Source organism: Gracilinanus agilis, chromosome 2 (genome assembly GCF_016433145.1).
Source record: "Gracilinanus agilis isolate LMUSP501 chromosome 2, AgileGrace, whole genome shotgun sequence".
Lineage (NCBI taxonomy): Eukaryota > Metazoa > Chordata > Mammalia > Didelphimorphia > Didelphidae > Gracilinanus > Gracilinanus agilis.
In genome coordinates this window covers 471,581,683-471,598,142 of record NC_058131.1, presented here as the reverse complement: position 1 = coordinate 471,598,142, position 16,460 = coordinate 471,581,683, and the positions used below count along the sequence as shown (strand labels likewise).

Below are 16,460 nucleotides of genomic sequence, written 5' to 3'. Positions count from 1 at the left end.
TAACACAGCTGCTGCTGCTACCTTCCTTAGACAGGGTACTGTCCCCGCAGCTATTTGATCTAATTAACAACTGTGATACCCAATTGGACGATAACTCTGTCCAAGAGTCTCTGTCAACACACCAGAAGCTATACCCTTTGTTTCGTTGACAAACAACAGAAAAAGTTTCTCATAGTCTGGGATTCCTAACGCAGGTACAGATAGAATGGTTTCTTTCAGCTTATGCAAGGCTAATCGATGTTCAGGCTTTAGTTTCAGAGGTTCTGGTCCTGTATTCCTGGTCAGATCTGTTAAACATTTAGTGATCTCACTATATCCAGGAATCCATTGTCTATAGAAACCAGTAGTTCCAAGAATAGCTCTAAGTTGTTTCTTAGTTTTAGGTGCACTCAATTTCTGTATGCCAGCTATTCTCTTTTGTGTAATACTTCTGGAACCCTCTGACAACACGAATCCAAGATATTTCACCCTGGGTAAAATGAATTGTAATTTCGCTTTGGAGATTTTATGTCCTCGTTTATACAATTCAATCAAAAGAATCTTGCTATCCCTAAAACACACCTTTGCATTTGGGGATGCCAAAAGAATATCATCCACAAAATGCACCAATTTACTCTCTTTAAATTTAATCGTTTTCAGATCTCGATTTAGAATCTGAGAGAACTGAGGTGAGTTGGTATACCCTTGTGGGAGACGAGTCCACATTCATGGGTCTTTTCCCATGTAAAAGCAAAGATCTTTTGAGAGTCCTCATGAATTGGTATCGAGAAAAACGCAGAACATATAAATCTACCACGGTGAAATATCTAGCCTGACTTGGAATGGAAGAAATTATAGCGGCTGGACTTGGGACAACTGGATGTGTCTTGATGACATAATCATTTACTCTTAGATCTTGAATAAATCAGTAAACAGGTCAACCATTTTGATACGGTTTTGGCTTCTTTATAGGCAAAATCAGTGTATTATACTCAGAAAAGCATGGTATTATTATCCCTTGTTGGATTAGGGACTCAATAATCGGACGAATACCATCTATTGCCTCCTTAGTCAAGGAATACTGAGGCACACAAGGAACTGGTCCTTCCTTTGTCCTCACCCTGACTGGAGTAGCTGATTTTAGCAACCCAACATCTGTGGATGATTTTGACCACAAATCCTTAGGTATATCCTCAGGTATTGGATAGATAGTACCTAAGTCATCCTCTGTACTGCTAGAATCTAAGAAAAGCAATGGAAAGGCCTTCAAAGATTCCCCTGGGAGATGCAAAGAAATATCACCAGATTCAGTACACTGGATAGTAGCCCTTAATTTACACAACAGATCTCTACCCAAAAGATTCATAGGACATTCTGGAACACACAAAAATGCATGTTCCACTGAAAGTGGTCCTAGGGTTACCATTTTTGGTTGCAATTTAGCTACTTTCTGAGTCACACCTGTAGCACCAACGACATCCACTGTTCCAACAGCTCTACAATTTTCAGGAAAGCTTTGCAAAACTGATTTGCTGGCACCGGTATTGAAAAGAAGGTTGTAAATCTGATCTCCAATAGTCACAGGCACATATGGTTCAGGACTAATGGAAGGTTGGAAAGTTTCCAACACAGGAGCTAAAACAGTAACATCAGAACAAAGCTCAGCTATTTCCTGTCCATCCAAGTTAACATCGTCTCGAATTATAGAATTTTCCCAGGATTTTAAACCACTGGTCCTTTTCACCTTTATTCTGGTATCATTGTTCTTACTTACAATCAAATTATCCTTAATCAAATCACAATTTCTATTATTCTTCTTAATTCCACATTTACTAGAACTTCTAACACCATTTACAACACTATTTCTCTTTTTCCCACAATTATTTATAACAGTCATCAAATTATTATCAATACCATATAAACCATCATCAATCTTAATCAAATTATTACCAACACTAGTTAAATTAATATTACCAGTAAATTACCATTAACATTGTTTAAAGTACTATTTACACCATTACTAGTAGTTAACTCAGATAATTTTACATTCACACCATTCAAATTATCATTCACATTGATTAAACTATCATTGATTCCATTTAAATTAACATGATCAACTCATTACCATTATTAATTAAATTCTTATTATCACCAGTTAAATCAATATTAACACCAAGTGCACCATTTCCATTATTCACAATTACATCATCATTATCTTTAACACATACAACTACATCAACATTCACTTTAGTCCCATTACCTTGATCAATCACTTCTGAACTTCAGGCACACCTTCATAATGAAGCTGTCCCTCCATTCATGTTACCATTATTAACATTCCCCTGTACAACATGACTAAACTTTGGCCAGGCTCCTGTACGAATAAAATCCTGTATCGTTGCCAAATTAGGAGCTTGTGCACCTTGACAGCATGCATTCTGGCATTGGAACACATTTTGCTGGCCATTTCCATGATTAAAACCATTATTCCAGTTATTTCCCCTGTATCCATAATTATTATTATACCAATTAAATCCATTGTTATTATTGTTGTATCTCTGCCCATATGATCTCTTTCTGTATCTACAATCCCTTGCAAAGTGTCCAATACGGCCACAAACATAACAAGATTGTTGCCTCTGATTACTCGTGCTTGCATTACCACTGGTCTTATAATTATTATTATTCCTCTTCTCTGCTGCCCTTAATGCTGCCACTACCTTAATTTCATTTATCTCCTTTATATTGGCTCTAGAATTTGCCTCCCTTAACTGCTTTCTAAGGCTTTCAATGATGGTATCCTTTTCATCACTACCTCTTTCCTTCTCCTGTGCAAACACCTATGTGGCTTTTTGCTTTAACTCATCTAGGCTCAAAAGTTTCCAATCAGGATAATTATCTGTGAAGAAATTCTTTACCTGGGGAACAGAATTCCTAACAAAAATCCTTTTCACATGGTCTACGGTGGTATCCTCTAGTATGTTCATATGTAAATACATTTCAGCTGCCTCAATAATCCTGTCCAGAAATGTTGCTGGGGTCTCTAGTTCTGTCTGCCTGATTTTCTCAAACTTAGACCATGAATTTAGACGCTTTGCATGTTTTTCCATGATTGTTATAAGGGACTTTCGTGCTTGTTTTAGCGTCCGGTATATGGGAACTGAATTAAGGTCCAGTTCCTCCCAGGCTACTAGCCATGGTGTCATTCCCTCTGTGTTCCTTGTTTCTTCAACAAATTTGGCACTATCATGGTATGACAAGATCTCACCCAACACATACCAACAATCCTCAAAGTCTGGGTCATGTTGTTTTATAAATGCCTTAAAGATCTTAACGAAATTCCCCAGAATCATCATGGAAATTTAGGATCTTTCTCTTCAAATTTTTCACATCCTCAGATCTAAATCTTGTGTGTTGCTTTACATGGAATATGCCATCATCGCGTACGATCGGAAGATCGCAAAGGGGAAAAAGGTTAGTAGGATTTTCACCCTTACTTTGAGCCTGCTATTCCAACTCAGCCTTTGATGTAACACCTTTGCCAGAAATACCCATGTTTGAACATTCAGCCATGCTGCCAGTATTGGGAGTACCAAGAGGTTGACCAGAAAGAGTACCAGATTTGAACCGTCTCTAGGCCTGGCTCTCAATCCACTGAGCTACCCAGCTGCCCCTGCAGAACTATTTTTAACTGAAACCTATCAATAAAGATAATTTCTAACAAAAAGATGAGAATTCAATAATAGCTAATATTTACATAATGTTTTTAAGTTTCACAAAATATTTCATAGATCTATAAAGTCACTTCATTTATCTCATCTCATTTTATCTTAAAGTACTTTGTGTAAATTAAATACTATCTATAATAAGCTAGGCTATTTTTTCTTAAAGTGTATTGAAGCCACTGGCTCAGGAAACAGGTTCAGATTGCTTATGTAGCTTTTTAATAGCCTTGGTCCAAAAAAGTCAAGCATAAGGAATCACCAGCTACTCTCCTCCTCAGGCTGCCAGACAGACATGGGTGACACATAACAGGTAGCAACAGCCAAGTGAATTAATACTGCTATCTTTGCTGAATATATGTCCTATGCCAGTGATGGCAAACCTTTTGGAACTTTGTAGGGACTTGTGCCGTACCCCACCCACTCCCCAGACTGTGTGCCCAAGCCCTGGCCCCTAACTAAATGCAACGCCCCAACCAACCCTAAGTTGGGGGCAGGTACAGGGGTGGGGCCAGGATGCAGGCTGACCAAGCCAGGGCCAAGTTCTGCAGGAAGGCCACAGTGCCCCCTTGCATTTGGGGTATGGGACCATGCCACCTGCCCTGGGCTGGCTGTGCTCTGTTGACAGGATGGTGCAACCCCACACACCCTCACCTTCCCATGTTCAGAGGTGGGGCTAGGCCTTTGGCCAAGCCAAGATGGAGCTCCACTTAGAGAGAGGCTCAAGTGCCCTACCCCCTGCATCCAGGGGCAGGGCCAGGTTCCCAGCTGGCCAAGCCATGGGTCTGCACGTCTCACAGAGAGGTCTCTATGTGCCATCTTTGGCATGTGTGCAATATGTTTGCTACCACAGTCCTATGCTATGGTTAAACTTTTCTGTTAACTGTCAGATATTATAAGAGTTTTTATTTAAAAATCAAACCTATGCTCTCAGACTATTCTGAGTCAAGCCTAGCTGATTACTCTGAGGGAACAAAGGCTCAGAGAGGTTAAAGGACTCAATTAAAGTTGCATTAACTGTTAAGCACCAAAAGCAGGATTTATACTTGGATCTTCTGTGACTGGAAGACTGTTTCCATTTTACTACAATGTTTCTCAATGAAGGAATATGGTAATAAAGAGAACCCCAGGCTGGCTGGTGAATAGGGAAGTAGCATCACAAGATACAAGTTCTGGGAGAAACAAAGAAGAATAGAGACCTAGGCTTTGTAACACAAGAATATAGTCCTACCAAGCAAAGGCTATCTTATATAATTTGCTTAAACAAACAGGATCCATTTGTAATTAAGGTCTTAAGCAAATGCAAATAGAACAACTTTAGATGTTTGAGGCACTATTTTAAGTAGACTAAACATTTCTTCACTAATCTTAACAAAGCTATCCTGAGATGCCTTGCATTTAGGCACTTAATAAGTGTTCATTATATTTGAATTTTTAATACCTAAAAGTAGAAAATCTGAAATAATAACTTTTAAAATCTAAAAATATAAGAAGAATTAATGATATCATTGCATTGATACTTAAGGACAGGCTGCTCAAAATTTAAGATATAATTAAGGGATGAAGCTAAAAGATATTCCCCAATATTAAATCTCAAAGGATTCAGAAAAGGTCCAGACAAGTTAAGAAACTGGTTTGTATAAAGCTAAAGGGTCTTCTCTGCCCCAAATAAAATGTAGGGGCTTGATTATATTCTAAATTATGTGAGTTCCAGATCAGACTATTCCCAAAGGAAACAATCTTTCAATATGTATTCCTTAGCATTAAGCAGAAATTTTCTAGCTTTGAAGGAATGAAAAGGAACATAAATTCTGTTGGAATATGCAATGTCTCCTGTAAATTTACTTCATTTTGCCATTTTCCAGACTGAGTATGTTTAAAGTGAAAAGGTGATCCAATAGACACTCAAAGAAACTACAGATCAACTTACAAGGCCATTCTAAAGATTTGGATCTTTTTAAGAAGGGCCAGTCCACTAAAAAGGCCTTCGTAAAAACCATGGACAGTTACAAGGTTGGGAAAAAGTACTCTGATTTGGTACCTACATTTCCTATTAAACCCAACAAAGAGTATCTGATTCCAACCAGGCAATTTAAGATAACTAACTTTTTATTTCATTAGCAGAAAATATTCCCAAAGAAATAAGCATTTTCACTTATTAGTTTTTAAAATGATCATCACAAAAAAATAATTTAAAGATGAGGTACATGTCTACTTCTTTATCCTTTGAACTACTTATTCTCAATTTTTACCTGATTGCTTTTCTGGAGTTCTTGTACTTTCTTAGCAAATTCCTTGGCTTCTTTCTGACATTGCTGCTCTAGTTTCTCTACCCTCCTCTGAATCCTTTCATCCATTATCTGAAGTTCTTGAATGTGGTTTACAAATTCTTCTAGCAATCTGTTAAAATAAAATTATTACAAATTATAAAAACAGTTATGCCCCAACAAAATATACTAATAAACCAATTCACATATATACCTAAACCTAAATAAAAAACTCCATCAGCTAGATATAGTTATTTCTCTACACAGTCTTTTTAGGAATTCTTTTTTCTAAATCTTCCCACTGTTTCATGCTTTCTTTTTGGCCTTGTTCAGGACTTAAAACTTTTAAAAACATGTTATTTCAGAAATATATATCTCAAGCACCCAAGAACTAAAAAATAATTTCAATATAAGTGTAAGGAAAATCATCAGAAAGACAAATCATATAATGAATTCCAAAGCCCAACATATATTCAATTCTTGATTACTTCTGCAACTTGGCAATACTCTAAATTGTGCACATCATTGAAACTGAATGTATTTAAAATAGTAATTTCATATACTTTAGAGGTAATAGCTATAACTTAGAACTTGTTAAAAAAACTGACCATTTAAAAGAAAATATCTCACTTCTGAAACACTATTCTGTTTCTATTTTATAATTGTTTGGTAAAATCAAGTCACATAAAAATTTGAAACGAATGAAAATTAGTTCCTTTATTTCAAAAACAAAAATTTAGCCACAACAATAGATTGATACAAAAGTTTTCACTTTACCTTTTGGGATCAAAAGCTTCAGGGCCTCCTCGAGAGCCTCCTCCAGGAGTTCTCCATACCAAACGTTCAATGTACTCATCTGCCACAAAAGGCTCCTAATTTGTAAAATAAATATTCTTTGATACAGCAACAAAGAGAAAATGTTAATAATACTAAATAGTGTCATAAGAATTAATTTTTTACAAGGAATGCCTTATAATTAAATCACCAAATCTTTAAAATATAAATTCTGGAAGGTCTTGTTCTGTTAAAATACAATGTTTCAACAAAAATGATGTATGTATTTATAACATTTATTTCAATCAAATACATAATTTTTGTAATGAAAACTTGTGGACTATTCCATCTGGTCAAGGAAGCAATGTTCCATAGCTTCTAAACAGTTTTAAGAATGACGATAGCAACACATTAGTACATATCTACACTACTATGTATATATGTATATGTTCATACACCTACTTCTGGTCCTACCCATATGGAGTTACTCTATCACTATAAATAAAAACATAAAAAACTATGCTAATATATTTCATTTTCTTTTCTACTGTCCCCATTTTCATTTTATATTGTTGCTAGAATTATCTGGTTGAAGTAGATTCTATGCCAAGTTCTTTGTAGGTTCATCTTTTACACAACACTATTCAATCTTCTTCTGGTATGATGATTTAGTTAAAGAGTAGTGGGTTTGAAGTCAGAGGGCTTGGATTTACCAGCTTTATTATTTATTACATTATAAAAATAGGGAAAATCATTTAACCTCAGTAGGCCTCAGTTTCCTCATCTATAAAATAAATATATTGGAGTAAATGTTCTCTAATTTCCCTTCAAGCTCTAATTCTTATGAACTTGTTTAAAAAAACAACTCACAATAGAAAGTTGCATTTACATGGCAATTCAAGGTCTACAGAGCAATTTTTTCACAATAAGTGAAGTAAGTAGTAAGAATATTATACCTATTTTAAAGATGAGGAAACTAAGACTCAGAGAGCTTAAATGATATGCTGAAGATCATACAGTTAGTTAGTGGTAAAGATAGGGCTTTTATCAAGATCCTCTCTGATCCAGTGCTTTTGCTTTTTCTTTTTTTAAAACCTTTACCTTCTGTCTTAGAATCAATACTATGTATTGATTGGTTCCAAGGCAGAAAAGCAATAAGGGCTAAAGCAACATGGGTTAGGTGACTTGTCCAGGGTCACACACCTAGGAAGTATTTGAGGCTGCACTGGAAACCAGTACCTCAACTGAGCCACCTAGCTTCCCCCATCTGGTGCTCTTTCTGCCAGAACATATTATACTAACGTAAGATGGGGCAAATGTGGACAGAAAGTAATTCACATGAAAGACATAAGGATCTTGATGAATGATAAGATTAATAACAAGCAATATAACAGTCAACTTCAATCTTAGGATTCTTTGAACAAAACATGTTCAAAGAGATGAAAATTTCACTATTATTCCCTGGTAAGTAAACATGGAATATTGTGTCCATTTGGAGGCAGTTAATTTTGAGAAAGACATTATGACTCAGAGGGGCTATCAAGATGATAGAACTTGAAAACATGAGGTATCTCACAAAACTTCTGGCTAAGAAGGAGCTTACATGGACTAGATTTCCCCTAAGATCCTTTACTGATCCAATGATTTTCTGATCCAACAGTGTTCACTACAAGTATAAATAGCAACCAAATATATTCAGACCCTAAAGAGGAACATCTTGGCAATATATAACTATAGTAAGTTCTTTCATAATTGTGAAATCATAAAAAACTGTTTAGAATTTAGTCTCTTCCAGTTAGTTCTACTAGATCAAGGGATTACATTTCATTCTATAGTATTATTAAATTAAAGTTATTAAAAATCAATTTCTCAGTGCTAAGTGTAGATATGCCTATCAAGGTTTTCTATCACTTCCAAATATAGCATAGTGCTATTAGGGGAAAAATGGGAAGAATGATCTGATTGATGAATTTGGGGAGTGGTAGAAGCTTTTGATTAGATATTTAATAATGTTCACCTAACTTATAAAGCACCAGAATAGTATTAAAACAAGCAACAAACTAGGCAATTATAAATACAAAATTATTTCCAGTGTTGTTTTTTTTAAAAAAAAGGTTATGTTAACATAAAAAAAGGCTAAGATGTAAAGTAAATAAAGGTTTGAAATGCACTGATGCTTTTAAAATAGAATCAACTACCTTTTTACTAATCTTAGGGGCTCTTTAAAATTTAGAATAAAACAATCAATGGACAAACATTAAAAGTTTACTATGCAAGTACAAGTAATCCTCAACTTACTGGGAGACTATGATTCAAAAAGTTCACATACAAAATGGTTGTTCTAGAGTGAATGAATCACAGAATTTCACATTGGAAGTCTATTAGTCCAACATATACCTGAAAAGAAATTCCCTCCTCAACATTCCCAACATGTAGAGTCTACATCTACCTCTCTAAACCTTTTGCCCACTATTCCTGGTTCTAACTCTTCAAACAAATGAAGCCAGCTAATATATCTCCTCTTCCTTCTTGACAAACTTCCAAAACTTCTTTTCATCAGGCTAACTATTCCCAATTCCCCAAGAGATATTCTAAGTCTATGACATGGTTTACAATCCTGCTGAAACCAATTCTCTTTGGTTTGCACTCCAATTAGATAATCTCTTCCCAAATAGAATACATCATCACCCACAACAGTCTAGTGATTTGACCAGGGCAAACTAAAGTAAAACAATAATTTCTCCTTTTTCCTTAGCTTTTCTCAGCTGCCATTGTTTATTCATATTCAGGTTGAAGTCAGCTAAAACCCCCATATCTTTTCCACAAAACTACTATCTATTTCCCATCCTATAAATGCATAACTTTGTATTTTTTCCTACTGAATTTCATCTTATTTATCACCTTTCATTCAAACACATTGAAACCAAACTTAAAGAAGGAAGAACAATCAGATCCACTGGGGCAGAAAATTGATTCTCACCCTATAGATAAATAGAAGGGTAACAAAAGGACTGCTGGGGAGGGAAGCAACACTAAGAAGGGAGAGGGCAGGGTAGCTTAAAAAGACCCTAAAGAAGAATAAGAGGGGAATAAGAAGGGAGAGGAGAGAAAGGAAAGTACAATGAGGGAGGGGATTAGGGGAACAGATTAAAAACAAAACACTGGCATAGAAGGAAATAATGAAAGAAAGGGCAGGACAAGGAGAAAGAATCAAAATGTCTGGAAATACACAGCTGATAATTATAACTCTGAATGTAAATGGGATGAACTCGCCCATAAAAAGAAAGTAAATAGCAGAGTAGATTAGAAACCAAAATCCTACCATATGTTGTCTATAAGAAACACATATAAGATAGGCAGACATACATAGATTAAAAGTGAAAGGCTAGAGCAAAATCTATTGGGCTTCAACTGAGAAAAAGAAGGCAGGAGCTGCAATCATGATTTCTGACAGAGCCAAAGTAAAAATAGACCTGATTAAAAGAGATAGGGAAGGTAATTACATCCTGATAAAAGGCAGTATAGACAATGAAGAAATATCAGTACTCAACATGTATGCACCAAATGGTATAGCATCCAAATTTCTAAAGGAGAAGCTAGTGGAGCTCAAGGACGAAATAGATAGCAAAACTATACTAGTGGGTGACCTCAACCTTCCCCTATCAGATCAAGAAAAATCAAACCAAAAAATAAATAAGAAAGAGATAAGAGAGGTGAATGAAATCCTAGAAAAATTAAGAGTTAATAGATATATGGAGAAAAATAAATAGGGAGAAAAAGGAATACACCTTTTTTTCAGCAGCACATGGAACATTCACAAAGACTGACCATGTACTAGGGCATAGAAACATGACAAACAAATGCAAAAAAGCCGAAATAATAAAGGCAACCTTATCAGATCATAATAATAGTTATTAGTAAGAATACATGGAGAGGCAAACCAAAAACTAATTGGAAATTAAATAATATGATTCTCCAAAACCAGTTAGTTAAAGAAGAAATCATAGAAACAATCAACAATTTCATGGAAGAGAATGACAATGATGAGACATCCTACCAAAATATATGGAATGCATATTCAGGGGGAAATTTATATCCTTGAGTGCATATATAACAGATTAGAGAGGGTAAAGATCAATGAATTGGACATGCAAATCAAAAAACTAGAAAGAAAACAAATTAAAAATCCCCAGATGAAAACTAAATTAGAGATCATAAAATTAATAAAATCGAAAGTAAAAGAACTATTGAATTAAAAAATTAGATCAGAATCTGATACTTTGAAAAAAAACATAAAATTGGCAAAGTACTGGTCAATCTAATAAAAAAAAAAGAAGAAAACCAAAATAACCGTATTAAAGATAAAAAGGGAGACCTCACCTCTAATGAAGAGGAAATTAAGGCAATCATTAAAAACTATTTTGCCCAATTATATGGCAATAAATATAGCAATCTAGTGATATGGATGAATATTTACAAAAATATAAATCATTAGATTAACAGCAGAAAAAATACAATACTTAAATAATCTCATATCAGAAAAAGAAAATGATCTTCCAGATTAAGATGGCAGCAGAGTAGAAGTAGCATGCTTAAACTCTCCTGACCCACACATATAGGACTCCGTAAAGGACATAAAAAACAAATCCAGCCGAATGAAGCTACCCCACAACAGGTCACAGCATTGAAAGTACATGGGATTGGGGCATTCCCATGCTATAAGGGGGTAAAATAGCTCTCACTAAAACATGAGCTAAGCAACACGCGCGCGCGCGCGCACACACACACACACACACACACACACACACACACACACGCCCCACCTACAGTGCCAAAGACAGAGCACAAGAGTTAGAGCAAGTTTGGGGCATTTATTAAGTTCTTGACAGCTACCTGGGATCACCAGGACCTGCTCCTGAGAGCAACAAGACTTAAGACCCCAAGAGGCTAAAGAATGTGGATTTTGAACACAGACCTTGAGCGCAGGCACAGGCGCAGACCCTGAGCACAGGCGTGGACCTTAGGTGGAGACCCAGTACAGAGAGGTGCATGACTGTAGAAGCAGCTCCCTGAGACCGTTAAAGGAGCTTTGAGCAGAGGGGCAAGCAAGAGGACCACCAGGAGGCTTGACCCTGAGAACAACTAGACTTGAGACCTCAGGAGCCTAAAGAACGCAGACCGACTGTGGGTGTGAGGATAAAGCTGAGAGGGCGCACAGTGCAGTGACTCAGGTGAAAACTGCTCCACAGCTTTACAGGCAGAGAGCCTGTCTGCCTCACCTAGACTTCTGACTGAGAAAGAAATAATAAAAATGGCAAGCCAGTCACAAGAACCCCAAAAGAGAAAAATCAAAAAGAAATCTTTGACACTCGACAACTTTTACACGGAAAAAATCCAGACAACAGAGCAAACAGCAGAGGAGAACAATCAAGTAATCACATCTAAACTTTCCCCTCAAAAATGAAAATTGGTCACAAGCTCTTGAAGAGTTCAAATCTGAGATCATGAGAAAGATGGAAGAGATTTGGCGAGAGAAGTGGGAAATAGCTCAAAAGGAAATTAACAGGTTAAGACAGAAACTCCCAATTGGAGAAAGATGCCCCAAAATCAAACGAAATGATGAGCAAATTGGAGGAAAAAACATGAAAAACAGAAAAGACCAAATTGAAAAGAAAAATCAAAATATTATAGCAGAAAACCAGTCTCTAAAGATCAGAATTGGGCAAGTAGAAGTCAGTGATCTCTCAAGACAGCAAGAACAAATAAAGCAAAGTCAAAAGACTGATAAAATAGAAGGAGACATGAAATATCTCACTGAGAAAATTGACAGATCAAGAAAACAGGTCTAGAAGAGACAATCTGAGAATCATTGGTCTTTCTGAAAAAGCTGAAATTAATAGAAATTTGGACTCCATATCCAAGAAATTATCCAAGAACTGCCCTGATGTTCTTCATCAAGAGGGTAAAATAGACATTGAAAGGATCTATAGATCACCCTCTAAACTAAACCCTCAAAAGACAACCCCAAGGAATATAATAGCCAAATTCAAGAGCTTCCAAGTGAAAGAAAAAAATTTTACAAGAAGTCAGAAAGAGACAATTCAGATATCAAGGAGCACCAATCAGGATCACACAGGATCTGGCAGCCTCCACACTAAAAGACCACAAGACATGAAATATGATATTCAGAAAGCCAAGAGAACTGGGATCACCTACCCATCAAAACTGACTATATACTTCCAGGGGAAAGTATGAGCATTCAACAAGATAGAAGATTTCCAAGTATTTGCACAGAAAAGACCAGGACTAAATGGAATGTTTGATATCCAAACACAAAAACCAAGAGAAACATAATAAAGGTAAATAAGAAACAGAGGGGAAAGAAAGAAACATCTTATTTATAAATTTGCCTCCTTAAGGGCTTCAATGAGATCAAATTATTTGTATTCCTATATGGAGAAATGTTATGTGTAATTTTCAAAAACTGTATTCACTATTATAGTAATTAGAAGAATTATTCATAGGGAGAGATTGGGGCACTAAATAGTCTAAGATGAGATGGGGGGGGAAGAGGGAGGGTGAAGAGTAGATGTCATCAAGAGAAACTTGATTGAATAAAAAAATAGGATATTCTATTACACACAAAGAGGGCATGGGAAGGGTAGGGGATGAATACTATTATAAGAAGGAGAGGAAGAAAGCATTAAGAGGTAATATTTAAACCTTACTCTGAGCGGAATTAACCCTGAAAGGGAAGAGTAGCTATATCCATTGGGATATAGAATTCTATCTAACCCTACTGAGAAAGTCAGAAGAGATAAACCAAGGGGAGCAGGGTAATGGGGAGGTCAAAAAAAGGGAGGGGAGGGAATTCATTAGAACTTAAAAAATAAAGAGGAGAATAATAAGGGAGGAAGAAAGGGAAGTAAACCAAGGGAGGGGAAAATAGGGACTGGTCTAAAACAAACCACTAGTTTAAAAGGAAATAGCGTAAGAAGAAGGGGTAGAACTAGGAGAGTATACCAAAATGTTGTGGAATACACAATTGATAATTATAATGATGAATGTGAATGGGATGAGCTCACCCATCAAACAGAAGTAAATAGCAGAATGGATTAGAAACCAAAATCCTACCATATGTTGTCTACAAGAAACACATATGAGGCAGGTGGACATACAAAGGTTTAAGGTCAATGGCTGGAGCAAAATCTTTTGAGCTTCAACTGAGAAAAAGAAGGCAGGCGTGGCTATTATGATTTCTGACAAAGCCAAAGTAAAAATAGATATGATTAAAAGAGACAGGGAAGGTAATTACAACCTGATAAAAGGCAGTATAGACAATGAGGAAATAACAGTATACAACATGTATACATGTATGCACCAAATGGCATAGTATCCAAATTCCTAGAGGAGAAATTGACAGAGCTCAAGAAGGAAATGGATAGTAAAACTATACTAGTGGGAGATCGAAATACTACTCTTTCAGATCTAGATGAATCAAACCAAAAAATAAATAAGAGTTAAGAGAGGTGAATGAAATTCTAGAAAAATTAGATTTAATAGAGATGTGGAGAAAAATAAATAGGGACAAAAAGGAATACACTTTTTCAGCTGCACATGGTACATTCACAAAAATGACCACGTAACAGGGCATAGAAACATTGCAAACAAATGCAAAAGAGAAGAAATAATAAATGTAACCTTTCAGATCATAATGCAATAAAAATAATAATTAGTAAGGGAACATGGGCAGGCAAATAAAAAACTAATTAGAAATTAAATAATATGATTCTCCAAAATAAGTTAGTGAAAGAACAAATTATAGAAACAATCAATAATTTCATTGAAGAGAATGACAATGATGAGACATCCTACCAAACTCTGTGGGATGCAGCTAAGGCAGTACTCAGGGGGAAATTTATATTCTTGAGTGAATGTATTAACAAATTAGAGAGGATAAAGAACAATGAACTGGGCATGTAAATCAAAAAACTAGAAAGGGGACAAATTAAAAATCCCCAGTTAAAGACCAAATTAAAGATTATAAAAATTAAAGGAGAAATCAATAAAATTGAAAGTAAAAAAACTATTGAATTAATAAATAAGACTAGAAGCTTGTACTTTGAAAAAACAAATAAAATTGACAGAATGCTGGTCAATATAACTAAAAAAAGGAAAGAAAACCAAATCATCAGTATCAAAGATGAGAAAGGAGACCTCACCTCTAATGAAGAGGAAATCAAGGCAATCATTAAAAACTATTTTGCCCAATTATATGGCAATAAATAAAGCAACTTAGGTGAGATGGATGAATATTTACAAAAATACAAATTGCCTAGATTAACAGTAGAAGAAATAGATTACTTAAATAATCCCATAACAGAAAAAGAAATTGAATAAGCCATCAAAGAACTCCCTAAGAAAAAATCCCCAGGACCAGGTGGATTCACAAGTAAATTCTATCAAACCTTCAAAGAATAACTAATTCCAATACTATACAAAGTATTTGACATAAAAAGCAAAGAAAGAGTTCTACCAAACTCTTTTTATGACACAAATATAGTACTGACCCCAAAGCCAGGTAGATCAAAAACAGAAAAAGAAAACTACAGACCAATCTTCTTAATGATCATAGATACAAAAATCTTAAACAGAAAACTACCAAAAAGACTCCAGCAAATGATCACAAGGGTTATTCATTATGACCAGGTGGGATTTATACCAGGAATGCAAAGATGGTTCAACATCAGGAAAACCATTCACATAACTGACCATATCAACAAGCAAACCGACAAAAACCACATGATTATCTCAATAGATGCTGAAAAAGCCTTTGATAAAATACAACATCCATTCCTACTGAAAACACTAGAAAGTATAGGAATAGAAGGGCCTTTCCTAAAAATAATAAACAGTATACATCTAAAACCATCAACAAACATCATATGCAATGGGGATAAATTAGAAGCCTTCCCAATAAGATCAGGCATGAAACAAGGATGCCCACTATCACCTCTATTATTTAACATTGTACTAGAAACACTAGCAGTAGCAATTAGAGAAGAAAAAGAAACTGAAGGTATTAAAATAGGCAATGAGGAGACTACGCTATCACTCTTTGCAGATAACATGATGGTCTACTTAAAAAATCCTAGAGAATCAACTAAAAATCTAGTAGAAATAATCAACTTTAGCAAAGTTGCAGGATACAAAATAAATGCACATAAATCATCAGCATTTCTATATATTTCCAACACATTAGAGCAGCAAGAGGTAGAAAGAGAAACACCATTTAAAATCACCCTAGACAATATAAGATATTTAGGAATCTACCAAAACAAACACGGGAATTATACAAACACAACTACAAAACACTTTCCAAACAAGTAAAACTAGATCTAAAGAATTGGAAAAACATTGATTGCTCATGGGTAGAAAGAGCTAACATAATAAAAATGACCATTCTACCCAAATTAATTTACTTATTTAGTGCCATACCTATCAAACTACCAAAAAACTTTTTTACTGAATTAGAAAAAACTGTAAGAAAGTTCATTTGGAATAACAAAAGATCAAGAATATCAAGGGAAATAATGAAAAAAAATGTGAAGGAAGGGGGCCTAGCAGTACCAGATATTAAACTATACTATCAAGCAGTGGTCATCAAAACAATATGGTATTGGCTAAGAGACAGAAGGGAAGGATCCATGGAACAGAC

At 35.4% G+C, this 16,460-nt stretch overlaps 1 protein-coding gene across 1 annotated transcript in view; it reads right to left on the bottom strand.

Moving 5' to 3' along the window:
• EXOC5 (exocyst complex component 5) overlaps positions 1–16,460 on the bottom strand; it is a 79,844-nt gene that overhangs the window by 42,985 nt on the left and 20,399 nt on the right. Inside the window, exons 2-3 of the mRNA XM_044664895.1 lie at positions 6,746–6,840; positions 5,954–6,101 (exon numbers count right to left, since the gene is read on the bottom strand). Of these exons, the coding sequence (XP_044520830.1) occupies positions 5,954–6,101; positions 6,746–6,840 (243 nt within the window). The remainder of the gene's footprint in view (positions 1–5,953; positions 6,102–6,745; positions 6,841–16,460) is intronic.